General features: G+C 33.6%; 1 protein-coding gene across 5 annotated transcripts in view; it reads right to left on the bottom strand.

Moving 5' to 3' along the window:
• LOC108967235 (protein outspread) overlaps nt 1-18,760 on the bottom strand; it is a 142,462-nt gene that overhangs the window by 118,493 nt on the left and 5,209 nt on the right. For 4 of the 5 annotated variants that reach the window (XM_018930529.1, XM_018930531.1, XM_018930530.1 and 1 more), the window contains exon 2: nt 16,820-17,194. In XM_018930529.1, the coding sequence (XP_018786074.1) occupies nt 16,820-16,942 (123 nt within the window). In that variant the 5' untranslated portion in view covers nt 16,943-17,194. Of the gene's footprint in view, nt 1-263; nt 297-16,819; nt 17,195-18,760 lie in introns of those variants that run through there. The other variant, XM_018930533.1, reaches the window with a different exon arrangement.

Below are 18,760 nucleotides of genomic sequence, written 5' to 3'. Positions count from 1 at the left end.
TGGCGCCACGTAGCGAAAAGAAGAAACGACTGGCGCGCTGTTGTTAACTCGGCTATAATCGCGTAAGCGGTGTCTACGCCAATCAAGAAGAAGAAGAAACAGTTATCTGGTTTCTTGAGTTATCTAGTTTTGGTGTAAGAACAAGTTTTTCTATGCAGTCTTTATAACAAAATAAGAATACAGATTGATACAAAAATGTATAAAGGTATGGATTACGTATATGGAGTATTAATATTTGTGTCCTTGAAAAGTTAAGCTTTCACCTGGTATAAGAGGTTGACTGTGTGTGGAAGGCGTTTTCATTTGCTTACCTGAAAAATAAAAATAAATACATATTTTAAGATGCTGTATAGGTTGAAGAGTTAAAAAAATATTAAAATTAATTTCACATATTTAATTATTTTCACATTCAATGTATATATGTACGTATTTAATGTAAGACATGAATAATACTCATGAATCGCAATATTAAGTAAACTTAAAAGAGCGAGGAGCTCTTCATATTATATATTACGTATATTGAGAACTGTAAATCATTGTGGAACCATCAAACACCATCAATATTGATGGATGTTGTTTCTTCCTCTACATATGCGTTGTTAACGGATATTGGGATTGGCGTCATGTCACAAAGCGCATAAACATAATCAGTTTCTGCAATAAAAATTTACCCGATACCTAATATCGACAATATGAGCTATTAATTTGCCTCCTATATTTGACTTCTTGCTTTGCCGTTTACTGAAAGGCAAGGTATACGCCAGCGCTATATCGCCTCGTTTAATTGAAAAAACAGATATTTTTGGATAATTTTACTGTAATAATAAAAATTTTTTTTTTTTATATAATCTCGCAAGATGTTTCTGCATCCTTCAAGGTCAAATCTCATAAGCCATTATAGCTAAATCGGCCAAATTTGTTTAGAAAAAGTAGTTATAGGTCCTTCTTATACAATCTGAAAATGGGAGAAATCATTTTTTAACCGAGTAACTCTAATTTAATTTCAATGCCGTGATTTTGTGGCCTTTAGTTTACTTTTCTTGCGAATTTATTTCTTAAATATGGATTGAATAATTTTTTTTTTGCATTATTGAGCAAACCTTTGGCAATATAGGGTAAATTTTTTTCGTCTCTTTTTTAGCTCATAACGCATTTTTCTCCAAACTTCTTTTTCAAAGTCCGTCTTCACTGTCATTTTAAAACTACTTGACTGATTAATATCAAACTTTGAACACATTTTGACATATACAATAAAAAAAAAACCCCTCGTTTAGTAATTTTTTGTTTACATGAAGGGTGTTTTCCACTCACAAAATGGCAGAATTTTTTAGTGGAAAATAACAGTTTTCACTTTAAATGGCCGACAAAAAATTTTAAATGACAAAAAAAAAAAAAATTATCAGAGATCAATGGGCTATAAATTTGATTATAATTTGACTAATTTTTCTTGGTTTTTATTTTCGGATATTTTCCAGCGAAGTTATGGTGAACACAGCAAAGTGTCTTTTTCTCAAAACGAGTTAGTCCTGTCACCGACTTATGCCTCAAATAATACTACTCAATCCAAATGTAATAAATAAATTTGTAAAAATCGTCTTTTGTTTAATTTAAACCCCTAGAAAATTATTTCAGATGCCAAATATGTTTGTGATCTATTTATAATTTCACTGAATAATATTTCAAGTCTCGCAACATGTTGCTACAGATTATAATATTTTAGTTTAATATAAAGTTTTCTCAACACCTGAAAATATGTTTGGTTACATCGGAATTTAGTCTTTTATTAAATTTTTTTTCAAGATTTTTTTATTATCTGGGAAAGCCAACGAAATGTATGCAAATATGCAAATACTATATATGGAGGGGAAAAAATATTATTTTTTTTTTTAAATTAAGAGCTTTATGTTCTATACTAAGTAATTAGCATGTCGGTGTCCACATCTGTAAAAAATTGGACGGTAGCTGGAGAATGTGATAAAACATTTATTTTTACCAAACATATCTTCAGAGGTGCAATTCATTGTTGTAATTTCGAAATAACCCAACAAGGTAATTTTTATTTGTTTACACTTTATCGATGCTACTATTTCCACCATAAAGGAGAGTTTTCCTTAAAGAGCAATGCAACACGTGTATAATTGAACCCATTACTGAATTGTAGCGCCGAGACGACTTGAAAATTGTTCAAATACACGTACATAGACAAACCGGCATGTAATGAAATTCAAAAGAAATTCGTCAAGCTGCTCCAAATTTGGTTTTTACTATTGTTACAGTTTTAATTCTGTTTTTGTTCTATTTGTTTGTGTATACATATGAATGTGTGCGAACAATATATGTAATTATTACAATGAAAAGGAGAGCTTGTGCAATGAAAAACAAAACAAAAAGAGAGAAGGCAAAGTCAATTGATAGAAAAAGATAATAAACAAAACAAACAACAAAAGAAATGTAGAGTCAAACAAAATTTTTTTGAATGGAAACTCGTTTGCAGTGCATAAAGCCATGCGTAGTCAAACCCAATACAAGCACCGACCTCAACACCTACACTTTGCGTCCGGTAAAGTAATAAGGCAACAACAACTACATGCATCAAGATTGTAAGTTGTGTATAATGGATTCAACACTAATGTTCAACAACATATGGGAGCCCCGTAAGAAAGGCTTAACGAATTTTGTAAAATATTTAGTGGAAAGAACTAAGTTCCAAAATAAAAAACCTGAATCGGTGACTCAAATACCAGCCGACAAAATTTTATGAATATGGAAGAAGTATTTTTCCAAAATGCTCATTGAAAAATATAATATGTTTTCACATTACATTCCTCTCGGAATGAAGAAGGAAAAATTGACAAAGGTGTAAAAGGCAACTATGTGCTCTCCCGTAAGATATCGAATAAATTTGATGGTACTTTTTTCTTATTGAGCATTTTTCATGTTCCAACTACCACACCAGACTCAATTGACGCGACAGCGATGACTGTGGCATTACCGACAACAGCATCGGCAACGTTTTCATTGAATTTTTGCTGTTGTTGGCAATTTTTTTTCATATTTCATCATTCATTTCAATGCGCTTTTTTGTGTATTTTTTCACCCACTTTGTTTGGTGGAAATATCATTCACAGCCGAATAGTTTGCGATCGTATCTCGTCGTATGTATGTATGTTGTTGCAACAACTTGTCCGTCGCACTCGAATTAGTTTGATGACTTTTGCTAGGTGTTACTTATTCTGTATTAATTTTGTTATTTTTTGTTGGCATAAATGGTATACATACATATGTACCCACATATATGTAAATATGTTTATGTAAGTGCATACATATTTTGATATTGTCGACATATTGATATATTTGGCTCACATGCTCCATCTATGCTACCTATGGACATTTTAAAATACTTTTCATGAATTTCAAAATATTCTACGTTTCGATGACAATATTTTTAAACTTATTGAACATTAAAACTCATGTAGTCGAAATCATGTAAGATTAAACAGATCTCATAAAATTGTTACTTGTAATTACACTGCGTAGAATCTTAAGCCAACACTGACATACGTATATTTTCGAACTGAAAGTTAAGTTTAAATAAATTCAGTAAGCAAAACTCTTTTATACTAAGGTTAGGACACGTCGGATTTGACCTATAAGCCACATATTTTTAATGTAAACTTTATATAATATATAAACGTTATGCTAATTATAGCTAATGCAAGAAGCTTGCCAAAAACAAGCTGGCATAACTTAAGAAATGTCAAGCTTTATGAAACTAAAAATGTAAATAATTTTCCCGGTGGGCTGTAAAGTAGCGGAACATCTTATAAAAACTCAAATTTTTGTGCAAAAATACGGCTTTATTTCTTAAATAGTTGCCTATAATAAATTTTTTTTTTTATTTCAGCATCAATGTGGAAGTAAGGGATACTTTTTTTCCTATGGAACATCATGTTTTTTCATCTTAATTGTCTCGTAAACAAAATATATGCCACTTTAAAAATCAATTTTAAATACATGGATAATGTAAAAACTATTCAGTCTACCGGGTGCAATAATGTTTGTCCGCTATATCTCACAGCGAAAGTCATGGATCAGATGGTATGAATGAATATTATCTCGTATATCGGAAGGAACAGGTCTCTAAAACAATTAATTCAATCCGATAATGATTTAAAATACAAGCGAAATTTGAAAAAAATTATCATTTTAGTCAAGAGAGTTTTGAACAGATCACGATGCGCCAAGCTTAAAACTTAATGTCATAAAAATACCTGAATATCCAATTAATGTAATATAATAATAGGGCAAAGGTTTTTCTACCTGTAGACATTTATTTACAAAAGTTATAACAAGTATAGATATGTATGTACATAAGCATATGTGAATATGTATACTATATATGGAATTTTTTCCATATTGCCACGTTATGCCGCCACGTTTATATAGCAAATTATTCTTTACGTGTATTGTAATTTATTTGGATTTCATAACCAACGCTAAAAATGATTCACTAGCATTATTCAAGTTCTCATGCAATCTCGGCAAATGTAATAGGTCACATAAAAGTCAGTTGTAAAAGCATGACAGCCATACATATGTTAGGGATGCTCATTATTTTTGTTACTATATGAAATCGCATATTTTCACAAAAAAGATTCGAAAAGTTAGCTTAGTTTTAGTCAAAATGTACATCCTGGTGAACACAAAATTTTACCATAATTTTAAAGCAGTAAATTTCCATGTATTATGTCGTAATTAGACGAAAAAAAAATGTCATGAAAAAGTTTTCTTTTTTATTTAGGAAACCGCTTTAACAATATTTTTAATTTTTAAGTGAAATCACTTAAAAATATTTTTATTATTTTTATTAAGTTTTACTATCAAAATAACTTACAAAAAAGTAAAAAATAATTTAAAAGTGCCCACTTTTAGTTTTTCTTTTCCTTGTTCATAGGTACTAACTATTATTCAATCACTTTTACAAAAGCAAACTTTATACGAAAAAAGGTATTTTCTTATCGTTATTGTTCATAATTAATCAGAAAATCATATAATAAACTTTAGGACAAAGAACAAAAATTTTTTTGTAGAGTCGTGTTATCTTTTTTTTCATTATATGGAATTCAATTGTATTTGGAAATAATTAGAAATAAGTGTGACTTAAATTTATCAAAATTCGAGCTCGAGAAGGATTTTTGGGTAGACTTCTTTCTTAATTCTTTAATTCGGTGGAAAATGCTGGCTTGATCAATTCTTGGCCGTCAAACCGGCGCAATATTTTTAGGATGGAGTTCACAATTTGTCAGAAAGTTGGGGAAATGTTTTAGCTTTAGCAAGGTATTGCTTATACTTGAAAAAGCTTCAATTTTTGAAAAAAACCAACAACGAATATAGTTAAAGAACTTTAAGGTCGTACTTTTTTCCAACAAAATTAGAAAGTTTTTTAATGTATCCGAAAGGTGTAATTCAGTACTCCAAAAGTTAAAAATATCATTTTTAACTAGGGTTTCTTAAGCATTCATATTTCGACGTATGCTTACACCACTACAAAATGATTCTAACCTAATGCAAATCGCTCTATTCGAACATGTGAATATGCCAAAGAATCATTTAATTATTGCCAATTACATTGTCTGTTTATTCGTTGGAGGTAGATAAATTTGTCTTCCATATACACATATACAATATATGTAAATATGTATATGTATGTATGAATATATACCCGATTATACTTGGTTGCATGATTGCCAACGAATATACCTATTATCTTCAAGAGACTTGTCGTAATATGTATGCATATGTACTTATGTGTATATAAAAGTGCATATGTATGTATCCGCTATTTTTAACAAGCCATCGCCAAATTGCTTTATTGTTAATGTGTATATTTGCTATGGACGCTTCCGTTTACCTTACACCCTTCTCTTATTCTATACATTTTGTTAGGTTATTTGTCGCTGTATATTTATTTGCTGTATGCTCGCTTAATTGAATTAGTCGGTCGCAACCGAACATACACAACGGTATTATCTTATTCCATTAGACGACAGCTCCAGTCGGTTCACTAGCTCCCCTACTTGACATGCCTCTTGAATTGCCTTCAACATTGACATCAGCACAGTTGACAGTCTCAGTCACTGTCGCAATCTACGCTGCCAGCCAGTCGTTGTTTTCTGACTGTCATCTTCATAAGATCATTGACTCATTAATTGGCGGTTTTGGGTACAATGTTGTCAAAATTTTATTTTTTTGTTTGCTGTGTATAGTCATTGTGCAAATTTAGTAATTTACGTGCACAGTTTCAGACGAAGCGTCTGTTAAATTCCTCAAAATTTTAACAAAATTCTAATTAAATGACAGTTTTGCATAAAACAATTTGCAATAATTGATTTTGAATGGGGCTAAGGTTGGCGAAACCAAACTTTTGTAGCTGCTCGTGTGGGCAAGAAGACTCACTTTTGCTCAAAATATTTGTGGTAAGAATCTGGACAACAAACTTAAATAAACGAAATGGAAAAGTGGACCAACGACCTGTTTGAGGTTACTTATTTTGGTTCATTGATTGGTAGAAAGGGTTGGAAAAGGTATGAATGATCACGAATAGCTGTATTCATGTAATATTTAGACTAATTTATTGATTATTTCTGATAAAACTTTTTGAGATATTAGATATGAACGCATGGATCGTTCTTGGCGATTTTAACGCCAGGGTGGGCTAATAAAGTGGCCTTCACCGAGACCCGAAACATGATTATCTGTAGTACTAGATTCCAGCATAGCAAAATTCTTTAAACTACCTGGGTGTTTCCGGATCGAAAAGTCAGCAACATTATGTTGTGATCGATGCAGCTCGTACGATGAGGAGTGCCGTATCGCAGCGTAGAGAAAACAGACTGCCTACCGAGAGCTGAGGAGGAAAGTGAGACGCATTGACAGACAAAGCAAGAAAGAGACCAAGATGTGTGAGGAGGAAAAGTGTAAGTTGGTCGGCCAGTTTACCAATAACCATTAGATAAGCTTCCTTAATATCGCATAGAAGGTCTTTCCGAGTGAAGTGTGTGAAAGACTGAAACCGATAAGGAAGTCAAGCGCAAAGGTCTGGTTGTGAACGAGGACAAGACGAAATATCTTTTATCATCAAAGAAACAGTCTTCGCACTCGCGGTCCTCACGTCTCTGATGACAGTCAAAACTTTAAAGTCGTAGATAATTTCGTCTATCTTGGAACCGGTATTAACAACAAAAACAATGTCAACCTCGAAATCCAAAACAGAATAACTCTTGCCAACATGTGCTACTTCGGACTGATTTGAGATATCAAGTTCTCTCTCGACGATCAAAAACCAAACTATACTCGTATAAGTCACTCGCCATCCTCGTCTTTCGATGTGGTATCCTCTTACATAGTATAATACTATATGCTTGTATAAAGAAGAATAGTGGACATGTCGAAATTGCGCCTTAAGTCCTAAGCCAATTGTATGTCTTCTGCCGTGGAAGCCTCAACAAGTTTTTGCGAATTAAGAACGATCCCAAAGCAATTAACTCATCTGCCCATTCAACCAGTTTACGAGCAATACTAATTCACTTAAATACGCCTAATTCGGGACGCCGTACGAAATACGCAAAAGAACAAAATAAATGTGTTAGAATAAGACCCATATTGAAGAGGAAAAATAAGCAAAACACATAGGTCGATATATGTAACTGGCATCTGTATGGAAAATCGATTACTAGCACGTACTAAAACTAAATGTTCACTAACTTAGGTAGAGTTCATAAAAACGAGAATACACGAAGGCAGAAAAAGTAAGATGAGCCGGCTGATGAGCGCTGAAGTCAACATTTAATATGTAGCGCACCATATGTACTATGTAAATAAAAAGCATGATGAAGAGGGCAAAAACAAAAAAAAAAAAAACAAAAAATAAATAACAAGCAATGAAGACAATTATGAAAAAATTCACTTGTGAAAAAATGGGCAACGAGTGCGCAAGACGTAAAATAAAAAGTAGTGAAAAATGCAGAAAATAAATGAAAGCAGTTCAGTAGAATTGAAATGATTATATCATAGGTATGCAAGCAACTTGCTAACAATTGCGCACACGAACAATAGCACTAGCTAAAACACATGGTATTCATACACCAGTCGGTGCGCAAGCAGCGGTAAGTTCGCTCTGATGACGGTCCAATGTATGAAGTGTTACCGCTAACTAACTTCATGTCAATGCGATTAAAACCAACAAAACAAAAAAAAACTTTTCTTCGTGGGGCGCTCAGTTTGCTACAAATGCACACAATAAAAATGAAAATTACATGTAATGAGCTGTTTGGTTGCTTGTTTATTTGCTCCACCAACACCGAGACTTCCAACCACGATGCATATACATACGTACATACATATATGCATTTCTGAACCTATGCATGTACATATATTATATATATTATCTAAAAAACAAACAATTGTGTAGATATGTAAGTAGAGTCATATATTGTGTACAATTGACTTTACCAACTGTTCGTTTGTTGGCTGCTGCGCAAGTCTGACGGAGTGTATAAAATGAAGTGAAATGAGAACCCCTTGTTGGGTCAGAGCATGCCGACACGGTAAAGAATTAGCTAACACCAGCACATTTGATATACGTGCACACAGTTGCAAAAACTTAGTATAGATTTGTATGTAAATTTATACTTATTGACAGCTAAGTCATCAGTTACCCAGTAAATCATTACGTGATTAGTAGTAAATATAGTATATTTTCACTTTCCATTTTAAAATAAAATATCCGTATTTGGTATAAAATATGGTTTATGTACTATATATAGAGATGTAAAAACACTAATTCAGATCCATGCAGCTTTGGTCTTATGTTAGATAAACTAAAGTTCTGCTTCTTAAAAGGGATGTTCATAGGTAGAAGAATTCGGGAGTCGGTTCTTCAGTTTTATTCGTATTGTTCCGTTATGCTATTTTTGTTCAGTATTGTTTCGCATTTCATCATGGAAAGACTTACATCTGAACAACGTCTACAAATAGTTCAACTTTATTATGAAAATTCAAGTTCTATAGAGAATGTGTTTTGGGCGCTTCGCTCAACTTATGGTCAACATAATTAGCCTATTGAGCGTACTATTCGCAACACCAACGCCCATCTTGAGACACAGCATTCATTAAAATCGCAATATATCGCGAATATCATTCGCCAGTTACCAGTCGAAATGATCGAACGAGTCATCGATGGACTATCTGAGACGAGGCCACTGCCAACATTTGAAGGAGATAATCTTCAAAAAAATAAATGACAAGGAATGGTTTTTCGAATGATAATAAACATTCCCCATTAAGTTTCTGTATTTGTTTTTTCCTATAAAAAAAGTAGGGAACCTTGAAATGGATCAAAAAATGGAAAACCTAAAATTCGCAGACAACCTGTTTAGTTAACGCAAGGGCAGCTCAGAAAACTGTCGTGAAGGCCTAGTATCTAAGAAAGACCAAAATGGAAGGAGGCTCTTACCAAAAATAAATAGTTATCTGGCTCTAAAACAACTTATAATAATATTCTATGGAATTTTTGTGGGGTAGAAAACTCGCAAATGTGTATGTGCGCGTAAGTTTCTCTCACAATCAGTCTTTTCTATACTAAAATACCTTTGAAGGAAGGTAAGCAAGAGGATGGATTAAATCTTGTGGGGAGAGTTGATAGAGATTATTTTTAAATTCCAGACACGCTGACCTTTCGCTGACTAGGTCAGTTATTTCGGTCTCACTAGTTGGGAGTGGGTAAGAGCTCCACTTGTGGTTCACTACTGGATGGATGGAGTTCAGGCGCGCTTGGCAAGCACTGGGTAGGTACAGACAAAGGCGCGACCACAAGGTTCTTCAGGCTCAGGGTAAATAATAAGAAGTCTAAGAAATATAGTTTTTCATAGTAGTTTAAACATTTTTAGAGAGATTGAAAATAGTGGTGTGTTGCCTTTACAGTCAACCACTGTCTTTATCATCAGAGAAGAACTACATTCGAACGTAGAATCTCTTCTACATGTATACTTCAGAAATGAGGCATGTTATAATTTAATGCGTAAAATAATAAACGTACTTATTTCTCGCGAAGATATTTTTGATATTTTTCAGGGTTTCGTGCTACCAAGAAATAGTTAATCTTTGGTATGGGTCTCTTATTACAGGGTTATTGGTTTATATGCATTCAAAAATAAAGGCAGGGCTATAAATATATATTATTAATAGTGAGCACTAGAAACACATTATGATGTGTATGTCATGTCAATATCAATGGTATAAGTACTATATAGTTCCAGGAGCATGAAAGAATACCCTACTGATGCAGCGTGTAAAATTATCACTTTATTGGTAATAACTTTTAGTGATCGAATCATAAGGGATTGCTTTTTGTACATTTAGGTTATGTGGCATAATTCTGCTAAATTAATTAGTTACAAACTATTATGTATTAACATTATAAGATAGGATAGGATAAACACTAGTACGAAAAAATTCTATAGTTTTTTTTTTTGTGTTTGTTATTTCAGGCTACCCGTTGTTGATTCTAAGAAATACACTTTCAAACATTTACATAATAACCTAGCTTAAGCGGTGGAGCTTACAAACCTGCTAAATCATTAAATTTGTCTATTCGAAGAGTTCTTACTACTTTTATTGTGAATCCAACCATTTGGTTGACTTGTATACATATTATCACACTTTCATAGCTGCAATGTATGAAAGATATATTTCAGATATTCAAGAATCTGCAACTCTCATCTGTCACATGTATAGTATTTGAAATGTTGCTACATAAGCGCAATTTAATTACCGCAAATAAGCAAAAAATTAATTGTAAAACGAAAAAAAACCGAAAAGAAAATTTAAAACAACTATTGTCATGCGAAATAAAGAAACACGAATGCGCAAATTTGCTTTGTAAGCTCATTTGTTTGCTTACGACAGCAAAGTTTTTGCTACTGCAACTGCCGGAGTGAATTAATTACATGCCTTACTGCCTTAAAGGTGCATAAAATGTGGAAATATGTATGCATATAGTTTGTTGTTTCAATAAAATATATATGAAAATAAATACATATGTACATACGCATATACGTGTTTTAAAATTATATTTGAATATTTTTTCGAAGCTGTTTTAGGTAACAGTTACTTGTCACCTCGCATGTACACGTACATACATATATGTATGTATGTATATTTATGAAACATCTTATGTGTGTGCTATTGTTAGTTGCTGTCACATTTGTTAATAGCTGAATATATTTACATACATTCATAGGTGATTTTGTTCCTGATGTGGTCGCGGTTGTGGTTGGCACGGGTGTGCAGCAATCGTAAAAAAACTGCACACGTAATAGAGCTGCTCGTGGTTACGCTCATTTAATGAAAATCTTTTGTCACTACATTTACGAGTCTAACCTTCCGCCGACATAGCGCAGCAAAAACAATAACAGCACCGCCTCACCGCTATCGCTATGGCTGGCGAGGCGCTATTTTGCTATTATTCTTGCTTAGAATTTGTTAGTATTTTATGATTATATAAATACAGCGCTGTTTATATATGTACATATATAGTTGAGTATGTATGTTATATTTTCAGACAATGTTGGTGCGTGTGCGCTTTTGACATTCCAAACTGGTGTTTGGTATTTAGCGACCAACAAGAATGTCTGGCATGCAAACTGGATTTGCTGGCATTTGTATAAACCAACGTGCGGCTTCCATACACACACATACACACATACATTTTAGTTGTCTATCGTCACATGCTTATACATTTACCACTTCCCAGTGCTGCAAGTAATACTTTGTACACAAAGCGGTATACATGTTGTTGTTTTTGTTGTTGGTGCTTTGTGCAAAGTTCTAGCGTTCTTACGCCGCAATAAAAGTGAGAACATAAATTGTTAAAGCTGTTTCTTGCCTCCAACTGCCCCGACCGCTGCTTTCCTCAACACCTCAATTGCTTGCAACCAATGCAGCTGTAATATGCCACACACACACACATGCAGCGGCCTGTGTTTATGTTTGCTTACGCTGGGTGCATCACTTGCCATTGTTGTTATTGCTGTTGTTCATGTTGTTGTTGTTGGTGAATCATTGGTGCGGTTTCGCGTTTGGGTTCAATGCACAGCATTGATTGGTGCAACTAATTGTTGTTATATTGCAAATGCCATGGCTGTAGTGGCAGTACCTACTCGTTAAGTATTGTGTGGAAACTTATGAAGCTTCCACTATTATTTCCTTCAATCTCATTTTATTTCATTTGTTTTCCGTTTGCTTTCCTCGGTTTGCTATTTTGTGTTTATTTCTTTCGAAGTGAAATAACTGTTCATGAGATCAATGACTTTATCCAGCACTTTCTCAATTACTTCACGAGATAATCAGTTCATCACAAGACCAAGCGAAAAGGAATGGTAGTAGCGGAAATCTTACCATGGACAGTTGCGTTTTTTCTAGTTTTATTTAATTAAAAATTACTTTAAACTAAGCACGGGTACCAAATATGTGAAATTTTTTTAGATTTAAAAAATTTTTAGAAATAAAAAATTAATTAATTGAACGCCCTTAAACAATTCCTATTTGTAGCTTATGCTATGAATATCATATCGAATATGATGGCCGCAGTCGTTGCATCCCAGTTTTCAACAAAATTATAATATTTTTAATTATAGCCGACGAGTATCGATAACCAAAGTAGAACCTACCCTTACGAAATAGTCCCGAAATATGGTTGTCTGCAGTACTAGCTTTCCAGCACAAGGAAATGCATCAAGCTACTTGGCGGTTTCCGAATCGAAAAGTTCAAAACCAGATCGATTATGTTGTGGTTGAGGGACGACATGTCTGCAGTGACCTTGATGCGCATACAACCCGGGGACCCAACATCGACTTGGACCACCATCTTGTTGTAGCGAAGATAGCCGCCCGCTTCTGTATAGCAAAGCACGCCTGTCAACAAATACACGGAAGGTACGACGTCAAGAAGCTACAATCACAACCGACAGCGGAACGGTTTTCTACTCGACTTTTTATTTTCGGAAAAGTCGAAAGAACAGCTGGTGCGATGACGACTGTCGTGTCACAATGGAGAGAAAGCGGCTCGCAATATTGTAGACGACCACATAACGAGTGAGACCCATATGTAGACAAAAGTACAAAGAGAAATGCGTGAGTTTTAATCGATTGAGAAGCTGTGGTAACGCTCGGAAATTGGGGATGACTCTCCTTATTATCGCATATAAGGTCTTATAGAGCTTAGTGTTTGAAAGGTTGAAGCCTGCCGTCATAAACTAATTGAACTTTATCAGTGTGACTTTAGACAAGGATATTTCTTATCGTGAGGGTTCTGTATTCGCGACTTGGCTCCCACGTCACTGCTGACATTCATAACTTCGAAGTCATAGATAATTTCGTCTACTTTGGAACCAGTCTTAATGGCAACAGCAATGTTAGCCTCGAAATCCAACGCAGAATAAGTTTGCCCACATGTGCCATTTCGGACTGTGGGCAATTGAGAAGAAAAGTCCTTTCTGGTCGAACAATAGCCAAACGCTACAAGTCACTCATTAACCCCGTCTTGAAATATGGACGATGACAACATCCTATGAGTCGACGTTACGAGGTTTCAAGAGAAAGGTTCTGTAGAAGATGTATGGTCCTTTACGCATTGGCAGCGGGAATATCGCATTCGATGGAACTATGAGCTGTACGAGATATACGATGGCATTGATATATTTTAGCGAATTAAGAAACAGCGGCCACGCTGACTAAATGAAAAGTATTCGACGCAGTACCCGCCGGGGAAAGCAGAGGAAGAGGAACACCTCCACTCCATTGGAGAGATTAGGTGGAGAAGATACTGGATGCACCTGGCATCTCGAATTGGCACTAAATAGCGAAAGGCAGAGACGACTGAAGCGCTGTTCTTACGTCGGCTATAACCGTGTAAGCGTTGTCTACGTCCGAAGAAGAAAATTACTGATTTTTGTAATATATAAAGATATACGAGAGAAAATTTCACAAATTCGTTGACAGTTTTATGAATTGTGGATGTAGACTTTTGTAATCGATAAGATGTTCATTTTATTTATTAAAAATAATATCGCAAACACTTCTCCAATTGTTTGAACGTATCTATTTTTTACGTCTGCCTAATTTGAAAGAAACAGAAATAACGAACTTTGACATAGATTTTCGCCAACAAAGAAATATGGTTATAGTAAACAAGTTGAAGTTATCTATTTCTAACTTTCAATCTTGTTATACCAAAGAGGTCCAAAAGATATCATTATTATTATAGTTATTGAATGCAAACTATTTAATGACAGAAGTCATCGCAGATCTTAACAATTTAGAAAACATTATATTACATACAGCTTACGCTTAAAAAACATTTAAGCTTATACGCTGCTCTATGAAAAACCTACTTTAATGGCTTTTAATATATACATGTATGTATATGTAAGTTTGACTGTGTTTTGTGGAATTAATAAGGTTTTTCGTCTTTTAAGAACCCTTTCAGCATTTTTGTTCGCTCTTTATCGCTTGTCATCTCTATTTCGCAACTTTAGTTTTGACAACTACATATGTCTTGTGAGCTTGATATTTAACCAACTAGCTATTTTTTTAGTACTAAAAACAGGTTTTTTTTTTAGTTTTTAGTTTTTAAATGAATTTACATACATCTGTTGCTAGCTTACACGTTCCGCACGTGTACATATATTAATACTGTGTATAGTAAGTTTCTAAGATAATCATTGCCTCAGGAAAGAAATTAAAGTAAATATTAGCATACTTTATTTAAATATGTATATAATTACTTTTCTAAAATGTAAAACAGCAATTATACATTTAAGATCATATTTTTGCTGCAAAGTTTTTGGACGACGTAAAAAAGCAGAAAAGTTATTATTAGCAAATTTATGTTACAATTTTAGGTATGGATTTATACTTTAGTTCTATCAGTAAATTGTTTTTGCATTTTATAGATTTTCTCCTGCAATGGTAAGTAACCTTGATTTATTCGACAAATGGAGGGATCAACAATTTTTCAAACAAATTAAACAGTACAAAACCTACTAAGATGTTGATGGTTTGACATTGTCTAGCGTGGTGTGTTTAGACAAGACGTTTTTCCTTAGGAAAGGAAACAAAATCTAGTACTTTGGTAGTAGTATATAATAGCAAAACACCTTATTATTAGAAAGTTAAGTCCATTTTTAATAACAGTGAGTGTAGGTCGTCAGTTGTATTAGATAGAGAGTGGGATAGTTATGGGTTCTTGCAAATTTACGCAATTAGGATAACATATAAGTTTTACGAATATCAATATGGAATGAAGCATATAAATAAATAACTCACTGAAATTTCATTCGGATAGTGTAAAATTAGTCTATATTCACCCACAAAAGCAGGTAAATAATCTCTAACGTTATTTTGAAAACTTAACCATATTAAATAGATTATTCTTAACAAATTAAACTTTTGAGATTTTAAAGTTTACGAACGTCTCTTATGGATCAACAGAACACGTTTTGTTTAGGATATAGTATTAGGCACTTCGGCAATATATCACTACAAGGTTATCTAAAGAGTGTCAAGTATGTCTGGCGACTACAGCGATTTTATTGAACGAACTAAAAATCATCCTTGACGAAACTTAGCATAACAGTACTCTATGAGCCGATTATGGCCACGACAGTAACTTTAATTATGGGCTGCAGTTTGGCTTATAGCTAAAGATGGAGAATTAATTGAATCGTAGTGATTGCAGTAGAATAGGCTCAAGAGTAGTCTATTATTCGTACGATATTACAAATTTTGTTCGAAGTCACACATAATGGAAATGATTTTTAAAAGTCGGAGTCGTTAATAGAGTGCATACATACACATATGGATCAACTTTTGCTTCCACATGTGTATGAAAAAACTTTGTATGAGCTAATAATATGCAACTAGCTTTGAGTACTATGTAATAGTTAAAGTAGTCTTCTGCATAATACTGAGCTGTACCGCTTAGAAAATAAACCAAGCTAAAAATTTTCCAAAACGCAGTGACACATAAATATATGTATGTATACCACATTATGATAAAAATTAAAGAAATAGGAAAAAATCAAAAGCTTCAAATTAAAAGAGCAACGCTGTCATACTTAAATATGTAGCACGTGTGTGTTGGTTTGTGCAGGGAAAATTAAGTCAGAAGGTAAACATCAAAAAGAAGAATAAAACGGAAAAGCTATGAAGAAGAAATAAAAACTGATATAAAACATTTGATTAGAATAACAAAGCGATAGAATTTTAACTCATTATATATGCAACGATAGCAAGGCCGGTCGGCATGTTGCACAGAACTAGGCACCGTTTCGTTGTATTTGTTTTGTTAATGATATGTAGTGGCTTGTATGTATGCACATATGTATATATTTACTTCTTTCTGCTATAAATTTCTCTGACTCTTTTTTATGTGGCATACACAAGCTATTTTATATGCGGCATGAAGTTAATATTGTTTACCGGGCTTAGCCGGTACTTTAAGCAGTGGCATGCATGCATACATACGTATGACTATGAAATTTCTATTTATAATATGAGAACAGTGATGTATGGCGTTATTTATGCAGGCGCGCCAGGCCCCAAAAACTGAACTGCATATGTATGCATTTTTACATATATATAAATGTATATACACAACGGTATAATTTTAATATTTTATGTACTGGTAGTACCTAAAAGATATGTATATCTGTTTGTGTTTAGTATTTTGAATATTTAAATATAGATGCAACTGACATACCCGATTACATTCCAAGGCGGCGGCGCTATGTTCCTCGCGCTGACGAAAACAGTGACTGCATTTGCTTTTATTGAAGATATTTGGTGAAAATTTACGACAGTCCGAGGTGCGTGTTGTCGACATTTTTGCGCTGTTGTTGTAAGTGTAGCTATTTTTATTGCTGATATTTCTTGTTGTTATAGTTGAGTTTTATTGCAACATATATGTACATGCAATATATGAATATGTGTTGGCTTCTATTTATTTCTTGCAATGTAGATGATGTAATAAACTTTTTTTGTTTTTGTTTGCTGAAATTTATGTTATATATATTGTAACTTTATCATCGGATTTGCATTCTTTTTACCGATTTACTTTAGCTATTTATTGATGTGGCTAAATTATGATGAGAAAAAGAGGGGTTTTATTACGCTCAATGCTAAATATAATATTTATTCATAATGAAATATATATGTTTAGATATATTAAAATTATAAAGTTAATTTTCTTATGTCCTTACAGCTGCTGCTACCACCCGATCGTTCTATTTACTTGAATTCTGATCATGAATTAGGATTTTCACCGATATATACAAGGTGTGTACATATATACTTATACAGGACTTAAAAAAACAGAACAAATGGTTTTTTCGGCAAAATCAATTTATTTCATACAACATAGTCCTTCGGCTTCAATACAGCTTTTGCACGATCCAAAAGCATGTCGAACGAGTATTTTAGCTCGTTGGCGGGTATGGCCGCCAGTATGCCGGTACAAGCCTTTTGAATAGCCTCTACGTCTGCACAACGCTTTCCTTTCATGGGCAAATGTATTGGTGAATACAGGGAGTGGTTGATGGTTAAAATGTGATTCTTGGTCAAATAATCATCCTTCGAATATTGGTTTCTGAGCAATTTTTGGTCGTCAGTCAATACGTGCTGAAGAAACCGTGCACACACATTTCGTAAACCCAAATGTTCGGTCAAAATGTGATAAATCGATGTTTTGGAGATGTTCAATTAAATTTTCCTGAATTTTATTGAAGATTTCGGCAGATTTTGATGGATTCACGCACAGTTTCGCACACGAATTTCTGGTGATCACGGATTTTCCTCACGACCACTTTGGAAACGTTGAAACGATTCGTGCACTCTGCTACTTGTTCATCAATCGGTAAAAATTTTACGAATTTTAAAACAAAATTTAATGTTGTTAACACAAACATACGGACACTTAAAACGCAATAACTTCACTTTCAATGGATGAAATGTCATGAAATTTTCACTGATTCTTGCAGACTTTAACGCACAAATCCATATATAGATGGCGATACCAGGGGGCTCTAGATTCAAAAAGGCCTGTTTGCTTTGAAACTCACCTTATACTATACTACTTTAGGAACTCCATGGTTCGTTTGAAATTACTGTAGTCGATATACACATATGTATATGTATTTGAGTGAAATCCAAGATTTTTTAAGTATTTTAATTATTTAGCACAAGTTTACCAAATAGATGGCAACAAAAAACATCTCGGATATAAATCTTTTTTAAATCTGTTTATTTGGCGCACATAATGCATTATTTAAAGGATTACATGGGTTTACGTATTTCGAAAAATCTAATGTTTTATTAAGTTCTACGACACCTCCAGAATATTGTTCATATTGTTATTTTCAGGTGGATACGAGTAATATTTTCGGAGATACAGCCTTGAGAACTTGTACACTTCTTTTCCACTTTCATTGTCACTAAAATTTTTTTAGCGCGTTTTTCTCGAAACTATGTATTTGAGGTCGGTCGGCAAGATTTATCGACAACTACTCAACCGATATTCATGAAATATAATACAGGTCTTTGAGATACAATTCTTTAAGACTTGTACGAAGGTTTTTTTCGACTAGAATTATTTGAAAAAAAAAAAAAAAATGAAATTTTTTGTAAAAATGTCTGCCAAAAATCT

The sequence above is a fragment of the Bactrocera latifrons genome, unplaced genomic scaffold (genome assembly GCF_001853355.1).
Source record: "Bactrocera latifrons isolate USDA-ARS-PBARC rearing strain unplaced genomic scaffold, ASM185335v1 scaffold_180, whole genome shotgun sequence".
NCBI classification, from domain to species: Eukaryota; Metazoa; Arthropoda; class Insecta; order Diptera; family Tephritidae; genus Bactrocera; species Bactrocera latifrons.
The sequence above is the reverse complement of the archived record's forward strand: the minus strand, read 5'-3'. Positions and strand labels throughout refer to the sequence as shown.